General features: G+C 32.1%; 1 protein-coding gene and 1 long non-coding RNA gene across 3 annotated transcripts in view; both read right to left on the bottom strand.

Moving 5' to 3' along the window:
• LOC133204042 (coiled-coil domain-containing protein 158-like) overlaps positions 1-23,681 on the bottom strand; it is a 128,013-nt gene that overhangs the window by 36,401 nt on the left and 67,931 nt on the right. Inside the window, exons 1-4 of one of the 2 annotated variants that reach the window (XM_061339828.1) lie at positions 21,390-22,038; positions 17,898-18,113; positions 13,912-14,059; positions 9,662-9,803 (exon numbers count right to left, since the gene is read on the bottom strand). In XM_061339828.1, coding sequence (XP_061195812.1) covers positions 9,692-9,803; positions 13,912-14,059; positions 17,898-18,113; positions 21,390-21,987 — 1,074 coding nt within the window. In that variant the 5' untranslated portion in view covers positions 21,988-22,038 and the 3' untranslated portion in view covers positions 9,662-9,691. Of the gene's footprint in view, positions 1-9,661; positions 9,804-13,911; positions 14,060-17,897; positions 18,114-21,389; positions 22,039-23,681 lie in introns of those variants that run through there. The other variant, XM_061339827.1, reaches the window with a different exon arrangement.
• LOC133204051 (uncharacterized) lies at positions 3,846-5,340 on the bottom strand. Its single transcript, XR_009723520.1, has 3 exons — positions 4,895-5,340; positions 4,194-4,262; positions 3,846-4,077 (listed from the first exon to the last, which is right to left on the bottom strand). It is a non-coding gene; the product is annotated as an uncharacterized LOC133204051 (long non-coding RNA).

The following is a 23,681-nucleotide window of genomic DNA, read 5'->3' as shown; positions in this document are numbered from 1 at the left end:
CACCCTGGTTGCTAACCAATCAGATCTCGTGTTTTAAGATACATAGGAAATAATTAAGGACTTTTATTGAAGGTTATATAAAGATTTTTCAATCCAAAGAAACATGAATTATATCAATTGAGGCAATGAAATTATAATTATTTTACCAAACTTTTTCATTATTTCATAAATATCTCTAAAGCTTTTAAATATGGTCCATGTATACTGCCCTACTCATCTGCAAAAATGGGTACAAAACTGGTTGTTACAAAGAAACTTTGAAGTACTTGCACATGAACTACTTGGGAGCTACTTCATAGTTAGATTACTTTTTCTGTTTAACACGACAAAATGCTATAATGGTTACAACCAAAAGATTTACTTGAAATGCTTCACTTATATAGTAGCATTTATTATCTTGATACATCAGCTTTGTATATTTATTAGTATGATTGCAAATAGATGAACAGGCAGGCACATATGCTAAAGTGTTCCTTCACTTTGATTTTTTAATTATTTTAATAGATACTACCTATTTTTGAAACATATTTTCTGATCTGTTCCTAGAACGAATCATAAAATTGATAAATGAATGAACTTCTTTTCTACAATTTCAGTACTGTCCAGTAAATGAAGCCAGGTTTCTCAAACTTTCCATTTTGACATTTCTGATCAATTTAAATTTATTTAAATTATGTATATAATATCTTGTAGTTGGTAAAAAGTATATAATTATGAACTTTTAACTAATTGTTAATTTATTTTATTTAAATTATATGTAGTAATTAATTAATGAGTGGGTGGTTGTTTAGAACTATAAAAGTTTGCATCAAAATGTGAAAACTTGTTGGTGATTCATATGAAATTCATCAAATGCTAAATAAGAAACATGCACAGTCAAACCTCATTATTTTAAAATAGATGGAACTGAAAAAACTTAGAGATATAGGAGTATTCAAGATATCGAGTGTTAATTTCTTTAAAAATAAGTGGTTCGGACTTCCAGTTAACTTTGACATATCCATGGTGTTCAAGTTATCAGCTTGAGATACCAAAGTTCAACTGTATTTAAATTTTCAGTGACTGAACACTTTTGGAATGCATCTGATACACCTGCACAAACAAAAGTTTCTAGAAAATAAACACTTATTTAAAATTGCAGTGCTTTCTCCTGAGAAATATTAGGATTCAAGGAGACTCATTTATAACTATGAATGACTAAAAAGGGTCAATAGTTCAATGCTGTAGTTCCTTATTCTAGCTTGACATTTGATTTTTTTTGTTGTTGTTGTTGTTTAACGTCCATCTCGAGAATTTTTCACTCATATGGAAATGCGACCACTTGCCGGTGGAGAGCTGCAAATTTTGACTTGTACTCGGTACTCAGGGCCATTGAGCAGTGAGGGATCTTTTTCATGCCAGCACCTACTGCGACACTGGACCTCGATATATATGGTCTCATCTGAAGGACCGGTCTCCAAGTCCTACAGTGGGATTCGAACCCTCCTTACTCCGCGACTCTAGAGCAAATGCTCTAACCACTGTGCCACACAGGTGACGCTTGACATTTGAAATTCAAAGTAAAAACATTAATGTTTTATACACAATTTATAATACTCTAATGCTTCATATATGGGCAAAATGTAACATGAAAAGTATAATATTTTATCATCTATGGGACTATAGTCATATGTTGTTACCTACCATAAAGCCCTTTGGATTCCATGGGATTTGATCACATGACCAACCTGTATCTATAGCCCCATGGTAATTTTAAAGGGGATAGAATAAATGAGTCAGAAATACTTAAGCTTGTCCCTTAATAACCAGTCCTTTAGCTATAATATCTAAGTTTTCTTAGCTATAAACCAAAAGAAATTTAACTTAAAAATCCAGCTGTTTTACAAAAATTATACAGTCATGTATCTTTATAACCAAGTTGATTTGTAAAGGCAAAAAAATCAAAAATGTGCAGATAGTGAAAACAATTACAGGGTATGCGATATATGGTATAGGTCTAATTGGCGACTAATTAAGTCGCCATAGCACCTAAAAATTATGACTGGTGCCTAAAATTTTTCTAGAATTCGCCAAATTGGCGACCATTTTAAATTGGCTTGGTGATCATCAAATTACTGAACTATAAACATTTTCAATTTTTTTTTTTTAGAAAGAGCCGAAAAGAAGCAATGGACATGTCTCTAATATCGACTAATATCAGTTTTTAGATTGGTGCCTAAGAAAAATTTACCTGGCGGGAAAAAATTTGCATTGGTGACTAAATTTTTTTTTTCATAAGGAGCCAGTTGGTGCCTAAATTTTAGAGGTCACATAGAGGCCTGTGGTAGAGTCAACATATTAAGTGCATGTTTATCAATTTACCAGTCGCCACGTGGCATAGAGTATAGAGCTTTTGCTCCAGAGTTGCAAAGTAGGGAGTTGATCCTTACTTCAAGGGTTTTAAGCCCATTGTGGGACCTGAAAACCGGTCCTTTGGATAAAACCGTATAAAGCAGGGCTGGGATTCATAAAACTTCTTAGTATAATCTTAAGTTTAAAAAATCACTTAAGTTTTATTTTTTATACTTAAGTCCCCTAAGTATTACTTAAATTTGGTAGAAATAGTTAAGTGTAATTCATAAACATATTTAGTGCTTAAGTATTGACTTAAAGTTAAGTGTCCTCAGGAGGTGTCTTAAGTAGATAAGAAATACTTAAGTTTTCTTTATCAAAATAAAAATAATGCTTTACAGAAGACATTTTACTCTTTCAGTAAGAAACCATGCTATTACATCCAACTAGAAACTTGTTTTGACTTTGAGATGTTTATCAACTGGTAAGATGCAGTATTGTGCAATGTTGATGACAAAGTTGTATCAGTTGTGATGTAATACACATGGAACTAAATACCTCCATCACAAAAGAGTGCGCTTTTTGTTTGGGAAATTGTATGCGTTGCTAGGGTGACCTAACTTAAGTGCTATAATTTTCTCAGAATTAAACTTCCCATATCGAAAATGAATACAAAAATAATACAAGAAAAAAATACTAAAATAATACAAAAAAAGTATATTTTTAATGACCAAATTTGGAACCCTCTAAATCTTGGTTCCAATTTAGGTCAAAAATAATAGACTTTTTAAAAGCCAAACACAGAAAAATATATTTTTAATATACTTTATTTTTTCGAAATAATACAGAAATGATACACATGACCTGTAAAAACGTATTGTTTTTGTACTTTTGTATTATTTCTCTATTTTCCTCTCCAAAGTATAAAAAAAATACAGTCCATAGAAAAGTATAGAAAAAATACAGAATGTATTAATTTTGTATTAGCATATATTATTTTTGTATTTTTTCACCTTTAAGAATTAAAATACAAAAAAAATATAGAATATATTAATTTTGTATCACATATATTATTTTTGTATTTTTTCATCTGGATAAATTAAAAGTACAAAAAAGATATAAAATATGAAAATAATACAGTACACAAAAAAAGTATGAAAAAAAAATATAGAATGTATTAATTTTGTATTAATTTGTATTGTTTTTGTATTTTTATCAGCATGAAGGATTTTATTTCAAAAATATCAAAAAAGTACAAGAATGATAGACAAAAAATACATTTAAATGCTTAAAATAATACAAAACAGAGTTTTAAAAACTACAAAAATGATCATGGGCAAAAATTGTTATTTGAAGAAAAGGGGTTGGAGATTGAGGTTCTTAATAGCATCTATTGATTGTTATTCAAAAATCTTTTATTTATTTGAAATATTTGTTAAATAACAATTTTAGTTACTCAGTCAGATTACCTTAAATGTACAGATAGCTAATTAAAAAGTAATTAATGTGGCCAGGCTACTGATTCAGCTACCAATTGTAGTCTTTCTTTTTACATATAATCTGCTCTTCAATAGTCTTGATATTTTTCACAAGTTTAACTAATCCTGTTTTCTTTGTATTTTTACCACATGTTTCGATCTCTCTGCTTTGCTGTTTCTTTTGTATGGAAAAGGTAGAGGAGTGTTTACTTTGTTGCAGAAGTCCATCTTCAAATCACAAAACCTGTCATCTCATCTGACTTCATCACTGTGAAATATAGAACAGAATGATATAATGATAAAATTTAATGAACCATAACCTCAACAAAACACACATTTTCACATCCAAAATAATTCTATATAGATTTTGTTTAGCTCACACACCTGCAATACTTTCTTGAGAGGGATCTTCTTCCTCCATGACTAATCAGCTTTTCTTCAATGTTCTGCTGACTAAAATTAACAATAAATATAAATTGAGTTCCAAAAGATCCAGCGGAGTTCACCAAATTCCGTACAATTGTACCATTGAAATTACTTTTCTTTAATCTGGGGTTTCTTAGGGGACAACCATTTGATTTGACAATCTGGAGAAGAAAAAGGGGGGGGGGGGACTGATTTATAAAATATTTTTAAAAAAATATTTGTAATAAACAATCTGTCCTTGAAAATGTTGAAAGAGTAAACAAAATGTGTGCCCCAATGTTATTTAAATAAACTGCCCCCCCCCCCCCCCGAACCCAACCTACCCCCCCCCCCCCGAAAAAAATTGAGTTTATACAAATTACAGAATTGTTTTTGAAGGGAAAATAAATAATTCGTCTATGGTAAACTTGAAAAATTTGGAATGAAATAGAACTAGGAAGCCAAAGGCTTGAAAATTACCCCCATCTTCCACCCCTCTCTCCCCAATCAGCATTTATCACAAAAACCCTTGTTCCCCATATGGCCAATAACCGTACTATTTTATCTTTCTACAATACTACAAAATGGGTAAAAAAGGCATTCTTTGTTCCTCTATCTTTGTACTAAGTTATTATTTAAAAAACTGAAACTTTAATGTGCTAAAATATACATAATCTTACCGCAACTGTCGTTGTTTACACCAGAAAAGTCCAGATATGATGCCTAAAAAACGTCAGTCTCCTTATGTATTTGCTTTCCTTGGTTCATATATATGATCCTGTGTACCATTATTATGCTGCACTTCTGTTTTTCAATCCATTTTACTCGCGAGCAAATGAGAGTTTATTCAAAATCACCTCCAGCTTTCTCAACACGTCCCGGGAAGAATTTTCAAAATGGCGTGGGTGAAATATTGTTGACCAATCAGAGAACAGTACGGAAGAGTTTTAAAATCTGACCAATCATATTGTGTCACATATACGAAAATTACCGATGTTGAGATCGGAACAGTTAGAGAAAACATATTTACATGGTTTTAAATATCTTGAATCAATTGAACAAACCTAAAATTATGTTAGAAAAAAACGATGTTCAATTTAATTATCAGAATCATTTTTTATTCCTTACGGAATTTACCGATTACGAAACATCGTTATTTCCGGTCATCATTTCCGCTGAGAGCAGCCATTTTTATATTCAAGTTGACCTGTGAAGTAGACCATAAAGTTCAAATATAATGATCAAAACGAGCGGGAGATACATAATATATAGCCTTTTTGATGGACAACTTAACTCATACATACGGTACCAGAGATTGAAATAATGTTTAACAACTATCCTTTACACCAATTTCACAACATTTTCTATATTATTTTATGATATTCTTTCGTAATAATTTCTTATTTAATTTTTTTCTAAAAGCGGATAATTAAATAGTTCTATTCCATGTAATTGTAATACGTACTGAATTAAATATAATGTATACTACGTTGAGTTGTATAGTCAAGAAAACATCGTAGGTACTGTATTTAGTGGAACTCTTCATGTTGTTTGTTTTTGTTTTGGTTGGGATGTGTTTTCACGGGTAAATCATGTTATTTCTTTGAGTAGTATAACATGTACTCGTCTATTGTTAGCCTGCAGGTGGCCACCTGTGCTGTTGGCGATAGTTGTAAACACTCGGTTGTAAACACGCTGTAAAATTTTCAACACAAAAAGAAAGTCTGAAACTCTGAAACTTCAAAATTTACCGCGTGTTTACAAGTATCATGTACAGCACAGGTGTCCCCTTAGACGTATCTATCTCTTTCCAAATGACAATTTCACACCTAGTAAAGACATGTTTTAAAAATGAAATTGTTTAGTTAACAAATTAAAACTACTGAAGTTTTCTGTTCTAAATAGCAATTAAATGTAAATAGTATAAAAGCAACCTTTATAGCAGTGGTCTTAATTAATAAAATCTGAGAAAAAATATTAATTCCAACAGACTTATTGCAAGAACTTCTGTAAATTTTCCTAAGTTCAAAGAAATACAAATTTCAGTAAAAGAAAACACTAAGTCCAAAATAAATATAAAAAAAAATACATACTGACTGTATAGTATTTTTTGAAAAATTATTAAGTCCAAATTTAATACAAAAATAATACAGACTAACTGTATGTAATTTTCTGTAAAATTACTAAGTTCAATTTTAATACAAAAATAATACAGATTAACTGTATGTAATTTTCTGTAAAATTACTAAGTTCAATTTTAATACAGAAAAAATACACTTGAAAAAAACTAAGTCCACAAAAATACAAAAATGATATACTGAAAATAATCTAAGTCCCAAAAAATACAAAAATAATACCCTGTAAAAAATCAAAGTCAGATTTTAATACAAAAATAATCTACCTATTTGTTGGTGATACAAAAATAATATATTTTTTCTGTATTAATTTTAAACAATACGAAAATGATTGTATTAAAAATATATTAAAAATATACTTTTATGTATTATTTTTTGATATGGGTTAGCTTCGAATTGCACTTAGAATTTATATGAATATGACTTAAGAATTTTTTCTTAGCTAAGAATTTATTTTATACTTAAGTGTGAAACTTAGCACAAATCTTAAGTATGTTTATGAATCCCAGCCCAGGTTCTTTGTTGCAGTAGGTGTTTGCACAAAATATCCCTTACTGCTAATATAAATGGCCATAAGTGCTGAGTTCAGGTCTAATTTTGCAGCCCTCCACAGGGAAGTGGTGGCTTCTTAACATGAGTAAAAAATTCTCGAAGGGACGTTAAATAAACAGTAAAAAATCATTTTACCAAGGAGAGAAATCAATTGTTAATAAATAGAACATCATGTTTGACATAAACAGAATAAAATATGAAATCTAATTCAATTTGAGCAAATATTTTTCAAATCTAAGAATTGTCGAAACTTCCTGAGGTATTGATTATTTTTAACTCTGAGAATGAATGGGATGTTTGAAATTCTGTGGAATCTTGACTTATTTTAAGTGCATTATATAAGACTTATAAACTATGTCTCAAAGAGCAGCAGTATTTGGTTTATGTGACTACATAGGTAGTGCATATAGTCAGTGACAATTACTCCTATAAGAGGCTATCAAGTCATTTCCTCTGAGGCATGGAGATCAAAGTCACCTGCATGGTGCAATGGTTAGAGCATTTGCTTTAGAGTCAAGGAGTTTGTTTTTATGTTGTTTAACGTCCCTCTCGAGAATTTTTCACTCATATGGAGACGCCACCACTTGCCGGTGGAGAGCTGCAAATTTTGTCCTATACTCGGCACTTACGGCCATTGAGCAGTGAGGGATCTTTTTCCTGCCAGCACCTACTCCGACACGGGACCTCGGTTTATATGGTCTCATCCGAAGGACCGGTCTCCACATCCCACAGTGGGATTTGAACCTGTGACGTAAGGATCAACTCCTTACTCCGCGACTCTAGAGCAGACGCTCTAACCACTGCGCCATGCGGGCGACAAGTCGAGGAGTAAGATGATCCTTACATTGTGGATTCAAATCCCATATCAGAACGTGGAGACCGGTCTTTGGAGGAGACCTTATAAACTGAGGTCCTGTGTCGCAGTAAGTGCTGACATGAAAAAGATCCCTCACTGCTCAAAAGCCATAAGTACTGAGTACAGTTTTAAATTTGCAGCCCTCCACCGGCAAGTGGTGGCTTTTTAATATGAGTGAAAAATTCTCAAAGGAACGTGAAACAAACATGGAGATCAGTTTTGTGTTTTGAAGATGAAAGGTAAGGAACATTAAATGAATTGAAGTGTGCAAAAGTATTCATACTAATCTCGAGTTTTACAACAACAAATATAAACAAAATCCATTACCGTAATATTCCATTTATAAGTTTCTGAAAGTTTGTTAAGTTATAAATACTGAGTACGGTTGGTCTTTTTTTCTTGATCACCACTGCTTTTCAGACCCATAAAACTTAACCATGTTTTTCCAAAAGAATAGAATATTTGTTTTAAATTTTGCTTTTCCATAAATTAAAGATTTGCATGCATGCTACTTTTTTAACAAGTTAATCTACTGCTCCATTTCTGAAAACTATGTCAAAGGAACTATACATTGTTTTCGATTCCAAATAAAAAGTCTCTACAATGAAAAAGTGAGGAATCTAAGATTGTCATGTGAAGATAAATGATCCAAATTTTAGTTTCCCTTTTCAGTAATTTTGGCTCTTCCCTCTGTAAATTCTAAATTTACAAACTGCCATTTTTAATAATCCTACCTTAATTCGTGTGAATTACGTTAACCAGTGCCAGGTATCATTGCTTGTACAAGTGTTTTGTCATTTTAAAAAAAATCTTTAGGTGGGGGGGGGGGGGGTTTATTATAAGCAAGCGTTTTGTCAACAAGTTAATGTCACCTAAAAACCTGAAAGGCTCATAGAAATGAACATGGTATAAACATATGTTTTCCGTACTTATCATTTCCCCTTCTTCATTGACAGTTTTTCCTCAATTACACGTTTTCAAGTAGTCAAATGAGATCTATCATTTATCTGTTTATGTCTTTTCCTATTAATGTTCGTGTATGTCCTATCTGTTTACATCTACATGTAAGTACAGATACTAGCATTAAAATTCTTTGTTAAATGTCTTTTTTATCTAAGACTATTTATTTTTCATTAATGAAAACAACGTTTAGTAAATATACTGTGAATACTTACATATTCAGACGTAAAAGTCAAGACCTTTCATCATTTCCGCCATTCCTACGCGCATGCATCATTGCGCATCGGAAATATCCTGTTTGGATGCGCGCGCATCAGCGCGCGTCTAAAATATCAAATGTGTGTTATGGCAGACGATAAAAGTGTGTGATGGTGTAACACAATTTCACATCTTACTATTCTTCTGAGGACTTTCACCAAATTTCACCACGTGATGTAGTTCGATATTTTGTGACGATACAAGCAATTTTTTTCCGAGGACGTGGAAAAAGTCCTCGGAAGAAATTTACGTCCTCGGAGTAAAGGTGTTTTTTCACACCATAGTCCTCGGGAGATCGGTGAAACCAACACACCCTCCCTCACACACACACACACACACCCTCACACACACACACACACACACACACACACACACACACACACACACACACACACACACACACACACACATATATATATATATATATATATATATATATATATATATATATATATCTATATCTATATCTATATCTATATATATATATATATATATATATATATATATATATATATATCTATATATATATATCTATATATATATATATATATATATCTATATCTATATCTATATATATATATATATATATATATATATATATATATATATATATATATATATATATATATGCACGATGCTCATAGACTTCAAAAGAGTTTTTGAACAACCCCTTTCCTTATCTTGTGTGTTTGGTGCTTTCCTGAAATCTCCAGGCATTACCCCTTCCTGGCAGACCCCAAAAGTTCACAGTGATCCTGCCCGTTGCCACTATTATCCGCAATGTTATAGTATATGCCGGTAGCTGTTTTGCTCAGAAATAGCTTGTATCTAATAAATGTGTAAATCATAAAAAAAAAACCCAATAGATTACTTGAATATGTATACATATAATTAGCTTAAGCAATAAATTGCTTTTTATATTTACATTTACCTTGTTTTCTCTGTGATAACTCTTTGAAACTCTTTGAAAGGTAAGTGTGTTGATTTCTCAATAATTACAATTGAATGTAAAAAGTCAAGTTCCTAATATGCATGTCAATCTCTCGCGGCTGTCATTGTGTCTGACGTAAGGGGGCGGGGATTATGGAAATTAACATGGAATGCCTCGTGTATTTTAAATCTATTAGACAGCATTTTTTATTAATAATTTTTTATTTCACATATAAATGGAAATATAAGGGATCACCCGTGGCTTCTCCCGTTATGCAAATTATCCCACGTTTCCAACTGTCGTTGATACCCTGGCATACACAACAAACTAGATAGTGATTCCTTAAGTATACAATTATTAAAAAAACAGGTACACCATTGCTTTATTGTGAAAGAATTTTTTCAGAGTCATATATATAAAAATAGAAATTGTAACACAATACTCTTTAAAACATGAATACAAAATAAATCAAATAGCAATGTACATATCAATTTTCCTTTAGCAATCTAAAGCATTCTTTTAGACAACGATAAAGCAATCTATGTAAAAGTTATGTTACTGATACATTTTTAAGCTTATTTAAAAGTCAATTGCCAAAACAATGAATACAGAATATCAATTTTATTTAACTTTTTGAATGGAAAAGTTACAGCCAATTGGAAGTGAAAGAAAAGCAGTCTTAAAGCATATCGGGGGTTTTCTTTGAAAAAAAAAATGTAAGAGAAAGCTGATACAATTCCTATGGTAAAATCAGTTATTTAGGTCTGGTTAACTTCAGTGTTTCCATTTTTATTCATAAAAAGAGACAGCTTGTTAGTTTTTTACCATTTCCCCTCTCAAATCCAAATAATTAAATATTTATATGATTATGTCAATGAAACTTTTGATATTTTTAAAGTTTCTTTACTGATATAATTGCTCCGTTAACTTTTGAGTTACGTAAAACAAGTGACCAGACTATTGCAATTATTAGTCCCCTACCGCTGAAACCGGAGGGGACTATAGGTTTCCTCTGAGTCTGTCCGTCCGTCTGTCGGTCTAGCTGTCAGTCTGTCCCTCTGTCTGTCTGTCAGTCTGTCCCAATTGGTTTTCCGTACATTTTTTCTAAACGCTTGCAGATATTGAGCTGATTTTTGGTATGTGAATGTATCTTGATGAGATACAGATCAAGTTTGCATTTCGTTCCGCTTCAATGACTTTTGACGGAATTACAACATTTTTCAATTTTACAAGGTTTTCCGTGATTTTTTTTCTAAACGCTTGCAGATATTGAGCTGATTTTTGGTATCTGACTTTACCTTGATTTTTGACGGAATTATAATTGCATTTTCAATTTTTAACGGGAACCAGATTACACTTGCCGGTAGGGGACTAGTATTGCTAATGCAATACTCTCAGAATGCTTGTTACTATTGTCATATATCGTGCCATAATACGAGAGGATTTTTTGTGCTTGGAGTGAATGTTACACAAAGGTATAAAGGGCTGATCAAGCGGGGAGGGGGGGGGGGAGTTGCTTATTCAGTCTTTTCTGGATTTTCAGTTTAATCAAATACTTAATCTTTGCCTTAGACAGAAATCATACACACTGGAAGCACGGGCAAACCAATTAACAATTCAATGTCCAATCAATCATCGGCTGTTCATGTCATAAATATTTTTTCAAACATTTTTGCTATTTTTCTGCCTGACTACAAATCCTTACAAGGCATTGGCAAACCAGTCAAATTTATTGATAGTCTCAGTAGATCAAAACCAATTTATAAAAAAACAAGTATTCTGAGAGTATTGCATTAGCAATACTAGTCCCCTACCGACAAGTGTAGTCGGTTCCCGTTAAAAATTGAAAATGCCATAATTCCATAAAAAATCATTGAAGCGGAAGGAACTGCAAACTTAATCTATAACTAATCAAGGTAAAGTCACATACCAAAAATCAGCTCAATATCTGCAAGCGTTTAGAAGAAAAGTGCGGAAAACCCTTAAAAATTGAAAAGGACGTAATTCCGTAAAATATCAATGAAGCAGAACGAAATGCAAACTTGGTCTGTAACTCATCAAGATACACTCACATACCAAAAATCAGCTCAATATCTACAAGCGTTTAGGAAATAAGTGCGGAAAACCAAGTGGGACAGACTGACAGACAGACAGAGGGACAGACAGACGGACGGACAGACCTGCAAGCGTTTAGGAAAAAATCTGCAAGCGTTTAGGAAAAAATCACGGAAAACCCTGTAAAATTGAAAAAGGTTGTAATTCCGTCAAAAGTCATTGAAGCGGAACGAAATGCAAACTTGATCTGTATCTCATCAAGATACGCTTGCAGATATTAAGCTGATTTTTGGCATGTGAGTTACAGATCAAGTTTGCATTTCGTTTCGCTTCATTGATTTTTCACAGAATTAGGACCTTTTCAATTTTTAAGGGTTTTCCTTGATTTTCTTCCAAACGCTTGCAGATATTGAGCTGCTTTTGGCATGTGACTTAACCTTGATGAGTTATAGATCAAGTTTGCATTTCGTCCCTCTTCAATGATTTTTGACGGAATTCTGGCATTTTCAATTTTTAACGGGAACCAGATTACACTTGCCGGTAGGGGACTAGTATTGCTAATGCAATACTCTCAGAATGCTTGTTGAAAAAGAAAGAAAAAAGAAACCTAATTCTTTTCTGATTTGTTCCTTTTTTGTCTTTTTGTTGCTTTTTGCAATAACAGCAATTATTCTCTGAATTATCTTGTTAATATGTACCCTATTTCACTCGAATTCAACTCAACGCATCAACTTTCTTTCAATAAAGTACTAAATATTCAATTCAGTTCTTATTACAAAGAAACTCTATAGTTTTGAAAATTACAATTATTTTCACAACTTGGTTCTACGAGAAGATCAAAATCAAAAATATCGTTAGCAAAAGTGATAGTTACATATTTACTTGGGAAAAATGAACAACATGCAGATTTCGTACATAGTATTGATCTAAAAGTAAATTAGACTGAAATGGCTTTGCCCCAATACACACAACCTGCTTGTCAGAAAAAAAATTGAGTGGGAATTATCTGTGATCAGATATGGGACCCGAAATAAATTCTAGATCTTCTCTTTAGAAATGCCGACTGTTGTCTCATGTTTTCGTACACATTTGCAGAAAAAAATGATAATTACACTCACACACACATCGAATGTAATATATTTCACTTTCTACTTTACATCGAACAAATCCAGAAATTAACACAAGGAAGTACAAATAAACTTGCAAATGTATTCAAACATGCACTTTTGCAGTTAGGATCTGGATGGACAGAGGTAGAATGAATGATCATTTTCGGTATTTTCAGTGATGGTGTCATGTTACTTTAACAATTTGAAACACACACATGAACTTGAGATTACAAATTTTGTAAGTCATGATATGCATATGCACATGTTTAATAAAAACATCACATATCGTATCACAACGTATCATTGTAACTCATAATTATTTCAAACAAAGTTTAAACTCTCTTGTGAATGATTCTCATTTATTTTCACTTATTTTGATAATGAAGAAATAAAAGAAAATACGTATTTCCCCATAACTTATGTAGCTTTTGAGGGCTTCAATACCCGAATATATTTAAATAAAAACAGTTACCCGATTACTTATTGATAAAGGCAGCTGCTAAATAAAACAAAGTAGCAAAATTTCATAAGGTTTTTACGAAGGTTGCGGGTTTAAAATTGTTTATTTTTCATTATATAATGATGAAAATATGTTTCGTTTTCTGTTTTAAAAGGTCTGCAAATCTGTAACCTACTTTTGAAATCAATTATATCCTACGTTTTTATGCTTTACACAAAATGCACTGATAATTGAACACTCAACCCAATAGAAACTTATTTAAAATGTGCTATTTTGATAATAAATTATATTTTCTTGCATAGATTTAAAAGACTGTGATCTTCAAATTAACTTTCATCAGATATTTATTATATGAAAAAAAAAACCATATATAAAGTATACCTTGTCGAATTGCATGTCATCACACCAAGATAAGGGGCAGAAGAATAGTTTGTTTTCGTTACGTACTGGGACCCGCCTTCACATCCATTCCAGCTAGCATCATACGAAAAATTATACAGCAACCAACAGTGGCTTGATTCTAAGCAATCTAGGTGGAGAGAAAGTTATTAATGTATCATACATAAAATTAGTGCATGAAAATAATTAATCAAAGCTCTTTAAAGAAAACTAGGATCATCAGTAAACAAATAAAGAACATATAAAAGTGGGTACAAGAATAGTTATTTATATAAAATTTGTTTCAAATTGTTTGAAAGAAAATATCCTGTCGATCTATAACGTCTGCTAAAAAAGAATATATATATATATATATATATATATATATATATATATATATATATATATATATATATCTATATATATATATATATATATATATATATATATATATATATATATATATATATATATATATATATATATATATATATATATATATATATATATATATATATAATGAATTCGTGGAAAATTACACCAGACGATGTCCAAACATGAAAAATAAAACATTGACACTCTGTCAGAAGGTAAAAAAAATATCAGATGGATGTTGAAATCTCGAATAAAGCAGGTAAGGGGCAATATGAAAACCACCTATCCTTCTTTTTCAATAATTCAGAAGTGAAAAAATAATTAGATAGATTACACGATCAATATGCACTAGCTCCAGTTGACAAAGCAGGTAATAACATTGTCCTTGTTTGTAAGGCTCATTATTTTATTTATATTATAGAGGAAGTTAGATTTAATTCTGTAAGTAGTAATTCAACTTATACTCATAGTTCCTTTTCTAAGGAGGAAATTCTTCAAAATCACATGCCTGTTTTAAGGATTTTCAATATTCCCAACAGTCAAATAAAATTTGACTACAACACTTATACTGTACTCCTAAACTGCATAAGAATCCTTACAAAGATACATAGTGCGCTCCAGTGGTGTAAATCAGATGTGGATACTTTAAAACTCCAAGGAACTTTTAGAAAATTGGAAATAACAAAATTTTACCAAAATCAATATCATCAAAATGTACGACGTTGTACAACCATTCCTCACATAATTTAAAGTCCAGGCTTTTTGACATCATAGACAGCTGGGGTTTTTTTATTCCCCCGTATTGAAGTTTCGGGGGTATATAGTTGTCGCCCTGTCCGTCCGTCTGTCTGTTTGTTTGTCCGCAAAAACTTTAACACTGCTCATAACTTTTGATTGGTTGGAGCTATGGCTTTCATATTTCACATGTATATTTCTTGTGACAAAACCTTTCTTCGGGTACCATAACATTTGACCTTTTGTCCTTGGAGTTTGACCCAGTTTTACAAAATTTTACCCAACTTTACCTTGGCCATTGCTTTTGAACAGTTGGTTCCAGGGCTTTCATACTTCACATGTGTATTCCTTGTGATAAGACCTTTTTTAGATACCAACAATTATAGCCCATTGACCTTGACCTTGGAGTTTAACCTACTTTTGGAAAACTTTAACCTTGGCATTTCTTTTGAACAGTTGGTTCTACGGCTTTCATACTTCACATATGTAATCCTTGTGACAAGACCTTACTTTGGATACCAACAACTTTGACCCTTTGACCGTGACTTTGGAGTATGACATACTTTTGAAAAACTTTAACATTGGCTATAACTTTTTAACTGTTGATGCTAGGGCTTTTATTCTTCACATATGTAATCCTTGTGACAAGACCTTCCTTTTGATACCAACAACTTTGACCCTTTGACCTTGACCTTGGAGTTTGACCTACTTTTAGAAAACTTTAACCTTTGTCATAACTTTTGAACAGTTGTTGCTAGGGCTTTCAATCTTCACATGTGTATTCCTTGTGACATGCCTTCCTTTATATACTAACAATTATAGCCCATTGATCTTGACTTTTGAGTTTTACCTACTTTTGGAAAACTTTAAGCTTGGCATTTCGTTTGAACTGTTGGTTCTAGGGCTTTCATACTTCACATATGTAATCCTTGTGACAAGACCTTAGTTTGGATATCAACAACTTTGACCCTTTGACCGAGACTTTGGAGTTTGACCTCCTTTTGAAAAACTTTAACCTTGGCCATATCTTTTAAACGGCTGGTGCTAGGGTTTTCATATTTCACATGTGTATTTCTTGTGAGAAGGCCTTTCCTTGGGCACCATTAATTTTGACCCTTTGACCTTGAAGTTTGACTTACTTCTACATGAGAAGAAGTCTCTTGCTGTGGCATTCAATTCAACACTGAGATATATCGGCAACGTTTCATGAATAAACAATATTCATTTTCACTTCTACGTTGATTCGATATATCCCTTTGAACTCGAAATAAAAGATTCCACAGAGTCTGACACATCTGTTTCATTTATGGATATTTTACTAGAAAAAGACGTTAATAGTAGCATAACAACAAAACTTACGATAAACGTGATGACTTTAACTTTTCTAACGTCAACTTCCCTTATTTATGTAGCAATATACCATAAACACCTGTATATGGAGTTTACATAACAATTCACAGTGCTCAACGGTGATTTAATTATCATAATTAAAGAATTATAGGACAGTCGGGGTAACGACATGGTGCTTTAACAGTAATTAGATAATTATGAAATTGATTTCACTGCAATGTGTATCAGTAACGATTCTCTGATAAAACTAACAGTTCAAGTAGCTTTATCTCATCATTTTCATTCCCAATGACCGTGTAGTGTATAGCAGCGCCTCGAGAATTCCATCACCATCGAAAGCAAGTTTTTAACTTTCCTAGATGACCGAGCAGTCTAGCCCGCTGTTCGTGCACTTCTAGGAGACAGGTTCGAGAGTTAAGCCTCTGGATGGGGTGGAAGTGGGAGTGAGTATCCTTGTAAAACGTTTTCTTTGTGCTCTCTCTCTCTCTCTCTCTCTCTCTCTCTATATATATATATATGTATGTATACTGGTAATCAAGTACTATAGAACATAGAATAAACAGCCCACCTAAGGCCGTAATGACATATGCAATGTAGTTTGGAACTTTTTTTCTTATTCCCTATATATTTGATGAGCTCCAATTAATCAAAGCCCTTTTTGCTACTTTTATTAAGTCTAATGATGCTTTACACCTCTTCCAAAACAATTTTGAGGAAACACCAGCTAAAACTGTATGTCTGAAATTTTTTCTTTGAAAAGCACAAGGACTTTTATCATTTGATATCTAATCAAAACTCCTAGTAATGTATGCTGACGTTTGTCTAAAACGTAACATCTGATGCAATGATGACTTAAAATTTAGAAAATCGTTAGAAATTATCAATATGTAAGGTAAGCTGTCAGGTATGTTGTAAGGGTTTGTTCCCGTTTTGCACACATTTGGTTACCTAAAGTAGTATGAAAAATGGGACTTTGTCCAGTTATGATAATTACTTAATTGCTATAGACTGTATCATAGTTGGGAATAAGGAAAGAAAAGGAAAATAAAACTCAAGAAAAGGTCATTTGTGTTTGATACTTTGATTATTTATAAAGCATAATATTAAACTATATTATAATAAAAGCAGAAGATATCATGAATACTTATCAAATTTGTATTTATAACTCTTTATCTATTATAAATGAAAAAAAAAAAACTGGCTACGTATTTCTAAGCTTCTTCTTTCTTACAATACACTGGTAAAATACAGGTAATTCCAGATAAATCCCATATAGAAAGCAAACTATAATTCTTATTAAAACACATTTCATACATATTGTTCTCTACCAAATTTACGCAAAATAGGAACACACCCATACGTTGAGTCTATTCTTAGAAAGGGTTATTTGTATCGAAAACTTCATTGGATGGACTTCCTTAAAGAGCAGGTATCAGATGTAGAAAACATATCTCTTTGAATATATGTTAAGTCTACCTTCATGACATCCTTTCAAATATATATAAAATGTAATAAACATTGTTACAAACCTTGCCTTTCCAAAGGGCCAGTCATGTTGTTGACCATACATGTGATATTTCGCTCTAAATCTTCCCTCATCTTCAAATTTTTTTCAAATGTATTTTCACTACGGTTCGCTATGATGCGTTGTGTTTCAGAGAGTATTCTTTGATCTTCATTGCGCAGCTCACCCAGTGTAGACTGGATTTTTTCCTGCACGGTTGATAAATCTCTCATTTTATTTTCTGAAATACAATAAAGTTTAAATAAAGATAAAAGGAATTTTACATTTTTCATCGCGAACTATATAACTACTGAGAAAAAACACATCTATAATTATTTTTTTAAATCGCTTTGTAATTTTAAAGTTAAGCATAAGGCTGCCCAATCTTTAAAGTACAAATCCTGCCTCAGTTATTGTGCTGAATTGTACCTCCTTTTTATCGCAGAAAAAAAATCACTACAGCTTTACCTGTATTAACATGACTCTATTCTGATTAAATCGTCTTAATAAATCACTTAAACTTATTTGTTGGAGGGGGGGGGGAGGGTTGGTAGTTGGGGTGGGGTGGAGGGACTCTCAATCGTAAGACAGTCAGTTTCAATATATTTATAAAGAACTCTAGAGCATCTTGAAAAACAACCCTTTTCAAATGGCATTGGAGAATATAATTTGGGCCTTGATTTCATTTGACATGAAATGCGGGTGCTTTAATGCCATGTAAAACACGACACCTAGGTAAAAATTTAAGTTATTTTATATGTAGATGTAGTTTGATTTTCCAAATAGAGAAACGAAGAGGATTGATGTACGAGGGTTGTTAGAAAAGTTCGCGGACATGTTCTATTGTGAGCGCGCTATTCGAATAAAACCAGTAAAACTCTGCAGATAAAAAATATACGTATTTCCCCATAAATATTCAAAGATTTGGTGTTTTCCGATGATACTTAAAAATGTACAGATACACGAGGGCCATTCAAAAAATTCGTAGACAATATCGCTTTATGATTTATGATCAACACATGTTCAAGTGCAAAAACATTCATTTTGTCGTTGTGTGTAGTTTCATTCCATTTGAATAAAAGGAATTTAAGTTATTTAACTTTAAATTCAACATGTTTTGACACCACGGAGCACTCTTAACTACATTGTAACGTCAAAAACAACGTCGTGAAAGTTACAATTACTCTCCCTCGTCATTTCTCACACGGTCTGTAGCGCCTTATTAACTCATTAAAAATGTCTCCATAATAACTGACACACAGTTTGCTAATTCGAGTACGAGGGGTGATCAAAAAGTTCGCGAACTAATTGAATAATTAGGTTTTAGTGCTCATTATTTTTTAAAGTAGTCCTCTCCAATTTAAATGCACATCTGCCACCGTTCTGCCCATGCGCGAATCACGTGACACAGGCGGTCACGTGACATGCTCCGAAGCGTTCCGTTCACAGGGTGTAAAAGATTTTCCCGAGTCTTATATTTCTTACCATGCAAGTTAGTTTTTATAACAAGAACAATCAACTTGTCAAAAATGGCCAAATCTCGGCAATTGGATGGGTGGATAAGGATATCCTTTCCAGGAATGAGCATAGTGACCATCACAACCCGAGTCTTCTGTCTTGGGAGCGACGTTTATCCAATGTGGATATCAGGCATGGCGCTTTCGTTTTATCATATCTGATATGATTTAAGTCTAAATTAAACGATATTTTAGGGATTTAATAACTGTATTATTTTTAAGATATTCAACTATTTTTCTAACTGTAACTTGGCGGTCTTTCATATCAAATTGCTCAGCTGAGGACGCATCTCTTCCCCAGCTTGCTTTCACTGGGCAAGAGAACAAACATAATTTTTAACCATCTCCCTTCTTTCACTAAAACAATCAATCCAATTAATAATTGAACTCCTGGCAAGTCTTTTGTCTTCATAAACTTTGTACAAAGTATTATATGCTACTGCAAAGGAATTTCCAAGATACACATTAAACTTTACAGCCGTTCGTTGCTCGAGTACGACTGGGTCAATCATTTTTTGTCACAAGTAACCTACCTAATGACGTCATTTTCACATTGTGACGTCACAAACATGGAGCAAAACATGAAATAAAAGTGCTATATATAGAACACATGTATGACTATATGTGTGCCAAATTTCATTCTGATCTGAATTGTGGTTTTGAAATTATAGAGATAGTTCGCGAACTTTTTGATCACCCCTCGTAGCATAAGTTAGTTTGTCAGTGTTTTCAAATTCTTTACTTCGTATTTTTTTTTATTTTTATAAGTTCTACAACAATGAAGCCGCATATAACTTTCCATGACGTTACCAAATCTTTTGACCAGATATTTAATGAAAATCAGTTTCCTCACAGACGGCACATTGTCCGATTCAAAGTCTCTATCACTCAAACACTGTCTTTACCATTAATATACAAATGCACGACTCACTTCTGATATATTTCCTGGTTTTTCCGGCATTTTCAGAGTTTGTGAAAGGGTTACCCGTGTGCGAAACAAAATTATACTACTACTCACTGCTTCGTGACGTCCTTTAACGTCACCTTTTATCGCTTTTTTTAAAAGAGGACTTCCTGTCTTCTAAAATTGATTTCTCTCTAAAGAAGAAATGTATTGAATTACAATTAGGTACTTAAGATTATAAAACAAGATTTATTCGAACGTTTTCATTTTATTTTGTTTAAGCGCCATTTGTTGGTGATATAAATATAGACATAATTAAATGTATTGGTAAAGAATTATTCAATTTTGACCGTGCTCCGTAACCCTATTTTTGCAGTTTTAAATTTTAAGTATAATTTGGATATTTATCATGATATAGTTGCATTTTTTAATTCAAATTACTTGGATTTATTGTTAAAGTATGTCTGCCAAAATTGGTTATAATATGGCGTGAAATAAAAATGTTATGACAAAAGTCTACGAACTTTCTGAATAACCTTCATATTATTTAGATAAAACGTGCTTCACGGAGCATGACACTTTTTTGCACGTTCACATTACATTGATTTTTTTTTTTTTGAAATTCAAAAATTGCACTGTTGTAGCGCATTAAGATTTGTTACATTTAAACTGTTACTACAATTTCCATGAAACATCTAATGGCAAAATTTTGAATTAAATTGGAGAGAATTTTGAAGTAGGAAAAAGACATGAAAATTCTATAGAAATGAAAGATATTTAGAGCTTTGAAAAAAAAAAAAAACATTTAACAGGTATGGAGTCAGGTTGTCACGTCACCGAACGTCAAGAGGTTGCTCCGTGAATCTTTGTCATTGTATATATTCAAAATTTTAGTAAATGGACCTGATTTTTTATATACTAAGAAACAAAAGATATGAATTTAATCAGTCACATGTCATTCTTCAAAGTACACAATAAATTTTCCGTGAAACAATGTGTCCGCGAACTTTTCTAACAACCCTCGTAATTATTGATACTGATGTAACAGCTTGTTTCAGAAGCACAAAAATGACCACGAAATATTACATTTACATACCTTGGATACCGTACTTAGCATAGACTTTATCGGTAAAATTACGAAGAAAACCTACAGAATTATTGACGTTGAGTAGGTCATTCTGTACGTTTACTATTCTTTCAGATGTGGCGTTTTGGTTATATTTCATCCTCTGTCCTATTTCACTAAACATTGTTTTATATTCATGCTGCACGTTCCCTATCGTTTCCGATGTTTCGTTTTGGTTAATTTTCATTTTCTGTTCTATCTCACTCAACATTTTATCATACTCATGCTGCACGTTCATTATCCTTTCAGATGTATCGTTGTGGTCATGTTTCATCTTTTCTATTTCATTTAACATTTTTTTATCTTCATGCCGAAGATCATCGGTACTTTTTCTTACTTCTTCTGCGTTGTTTTTCATGGCTGCCATTTCATTTTTCACGTTAATCATGTCGTTGACCAATGAATACACTTGTTTAAGTAATGATAGCCTCATCAATGTTTCTTGGTTTATCTGGTTCTGCAGATTGTTAATGACAATTTCATATTCTGCCTTCTTTTCCGTCAGTGGCGAGTGGGAATCTACTACGGCAAATAATATCCAGAGAAATGCACAGTGTAAAAACATCATTGTTCAAAGCGCGACACTAAATGTTAACAACTGAATTCTTTCAAAGCTGTAAAAAAAAAACTTTAAAGTCCAGGTGCAAAATAAAATGATTGGCATAAGTTGCAGATATTATATGTTTAAAAAATTAAGAGGGACATATTCAAATTGACACTCTGCAAACAGGATTTCCTGCACATTTCAAAGTATTTTAGGTGAATATAGAAGATTAAAAAGTTTTAGAGCTTATCATAACAACTTAGAAGTGTAAAACACTTTGCTTCTTAAGTACTTATATCTTATCTGTTATAGACAGAGTACAATAAGCAAAATTTAACGACTTTGAATCATAACTACTCTATCTTATCTGTATTTTATGGGCAAAATATGCAAACTGTAACGATTTTAGAACGTGTGTGCTTAGCCTGTATTAAATACATGTATAAAGCAATCTGACAGATCTATGGTGGCTCCTTTTCATTTACATAGGCTACCTATCAAATCTGAAATATATTCAACGTTTTAATTTTCATGTATCATTTTGGGAGCGCAGCTTATTTAATTGAACTTTTATAAAAACAGACTCCAAATTGTAAACTTTGAAAACAACTGCTATATTCTTCTTATGAGAAAAGAACAACCTTTAGTGATAGGAGTTTTGGTACCATTGTTCCAAGAATGCGGTACAGTTACCCTTGTACATAACATTTCCAAGATCTCATTATATTTTCTAGACCTTAAAAATTATTTTTTGTGGAGACTTTGATATTTTGTTCTATCTCTACCATGTATATATATGTAAAAAAAAATTACTTGCTGTTCATCACAAGTATTTGATAAAACCATATTCAACTTCAGTTTCAGATTCACTAAGGCAGTGCTTTTGTACAATTCCATATACATAAGAATTATAGTCCGAGATAATCTTAGACTAGTGTGTATACTCCAGCTTTTAAAATATTACCACTAGTAGTTACACTAGAATTTGTACTTTTATTTGACCACTTAAAATCATGTTACATATTACCTACAAGTATTAAGTTTTCCTTTTTAATTAAAAATACACTGTATATTTGTTTTAAGTATTTTTTAATAAATAGTTTTGTACGGCTAGTTCAAGATATTTCTTTCTGTTTGATTGTGATAATCATTACCCAGGTGAGTAATGTAATCAGTTACCTGGACAATAATAAAGTATTCTTTGCAAGAATATGTGTGTGTGTGTGTGTTTTTTTTTTTTTTTTTTTTTTTTTTTTTTGAAAAATAAGACCAAAATTCAACGGCTCAACATTATTTATGTTTTATCTATGTCAAATGCATTTCCTTTCATGACTTATCTAAAACCTCAAAAAATGCTAATGCGTGTTGTGAGAGTATAAAGTATTGCTAAGGATTCTTCATTAGGAAAAACCAAGAGGATTAAGTAGTAATAAACATTGTAGGTCAATTGATATGGCTGGGGAGTACAGATATCATACGTGCAAATCTGTACATGTATATTTGGGGTGAAAGCTGATAGAAAATTGCAGTTTCCTTGATACAAATGAACTCTCTTTCTCTGTTTTCAAAATCATGTTTAAATGAAGAAATAACTTATCTTGCAGTTCTTCTGCTTCAATGAATAAGTCAACATTTAGATTAAGAAATAAAGTTGAACTTCTGTATCTCGAATAACCTATATCTCTAATTCCATGGATTTGTCGAAGTGATTTTAAAAT

This window comes from Saccostrea echinata, unplaced genomic scaffold (assembly GCF_033153115.1).
Source record: "Saccostrea echinata isolate AGI-Se365-2 ecotype Australia unplaced genomic scaffold, CSIRO_AGI_Sech_v1 ptg000052l, whole genome shotgun sequence".
NCBI classification, from domain to species: Eukaryota; Metazoa; Mollusca; class Bivalvia; order Ostreida; family Ostreidae; genus Saccostrea; species Saccostrea echinata.
Note: the sequence above shows the minus strand (reverse complement) of the source record. Positions and strands in the feature narration are given on the sequence as shown.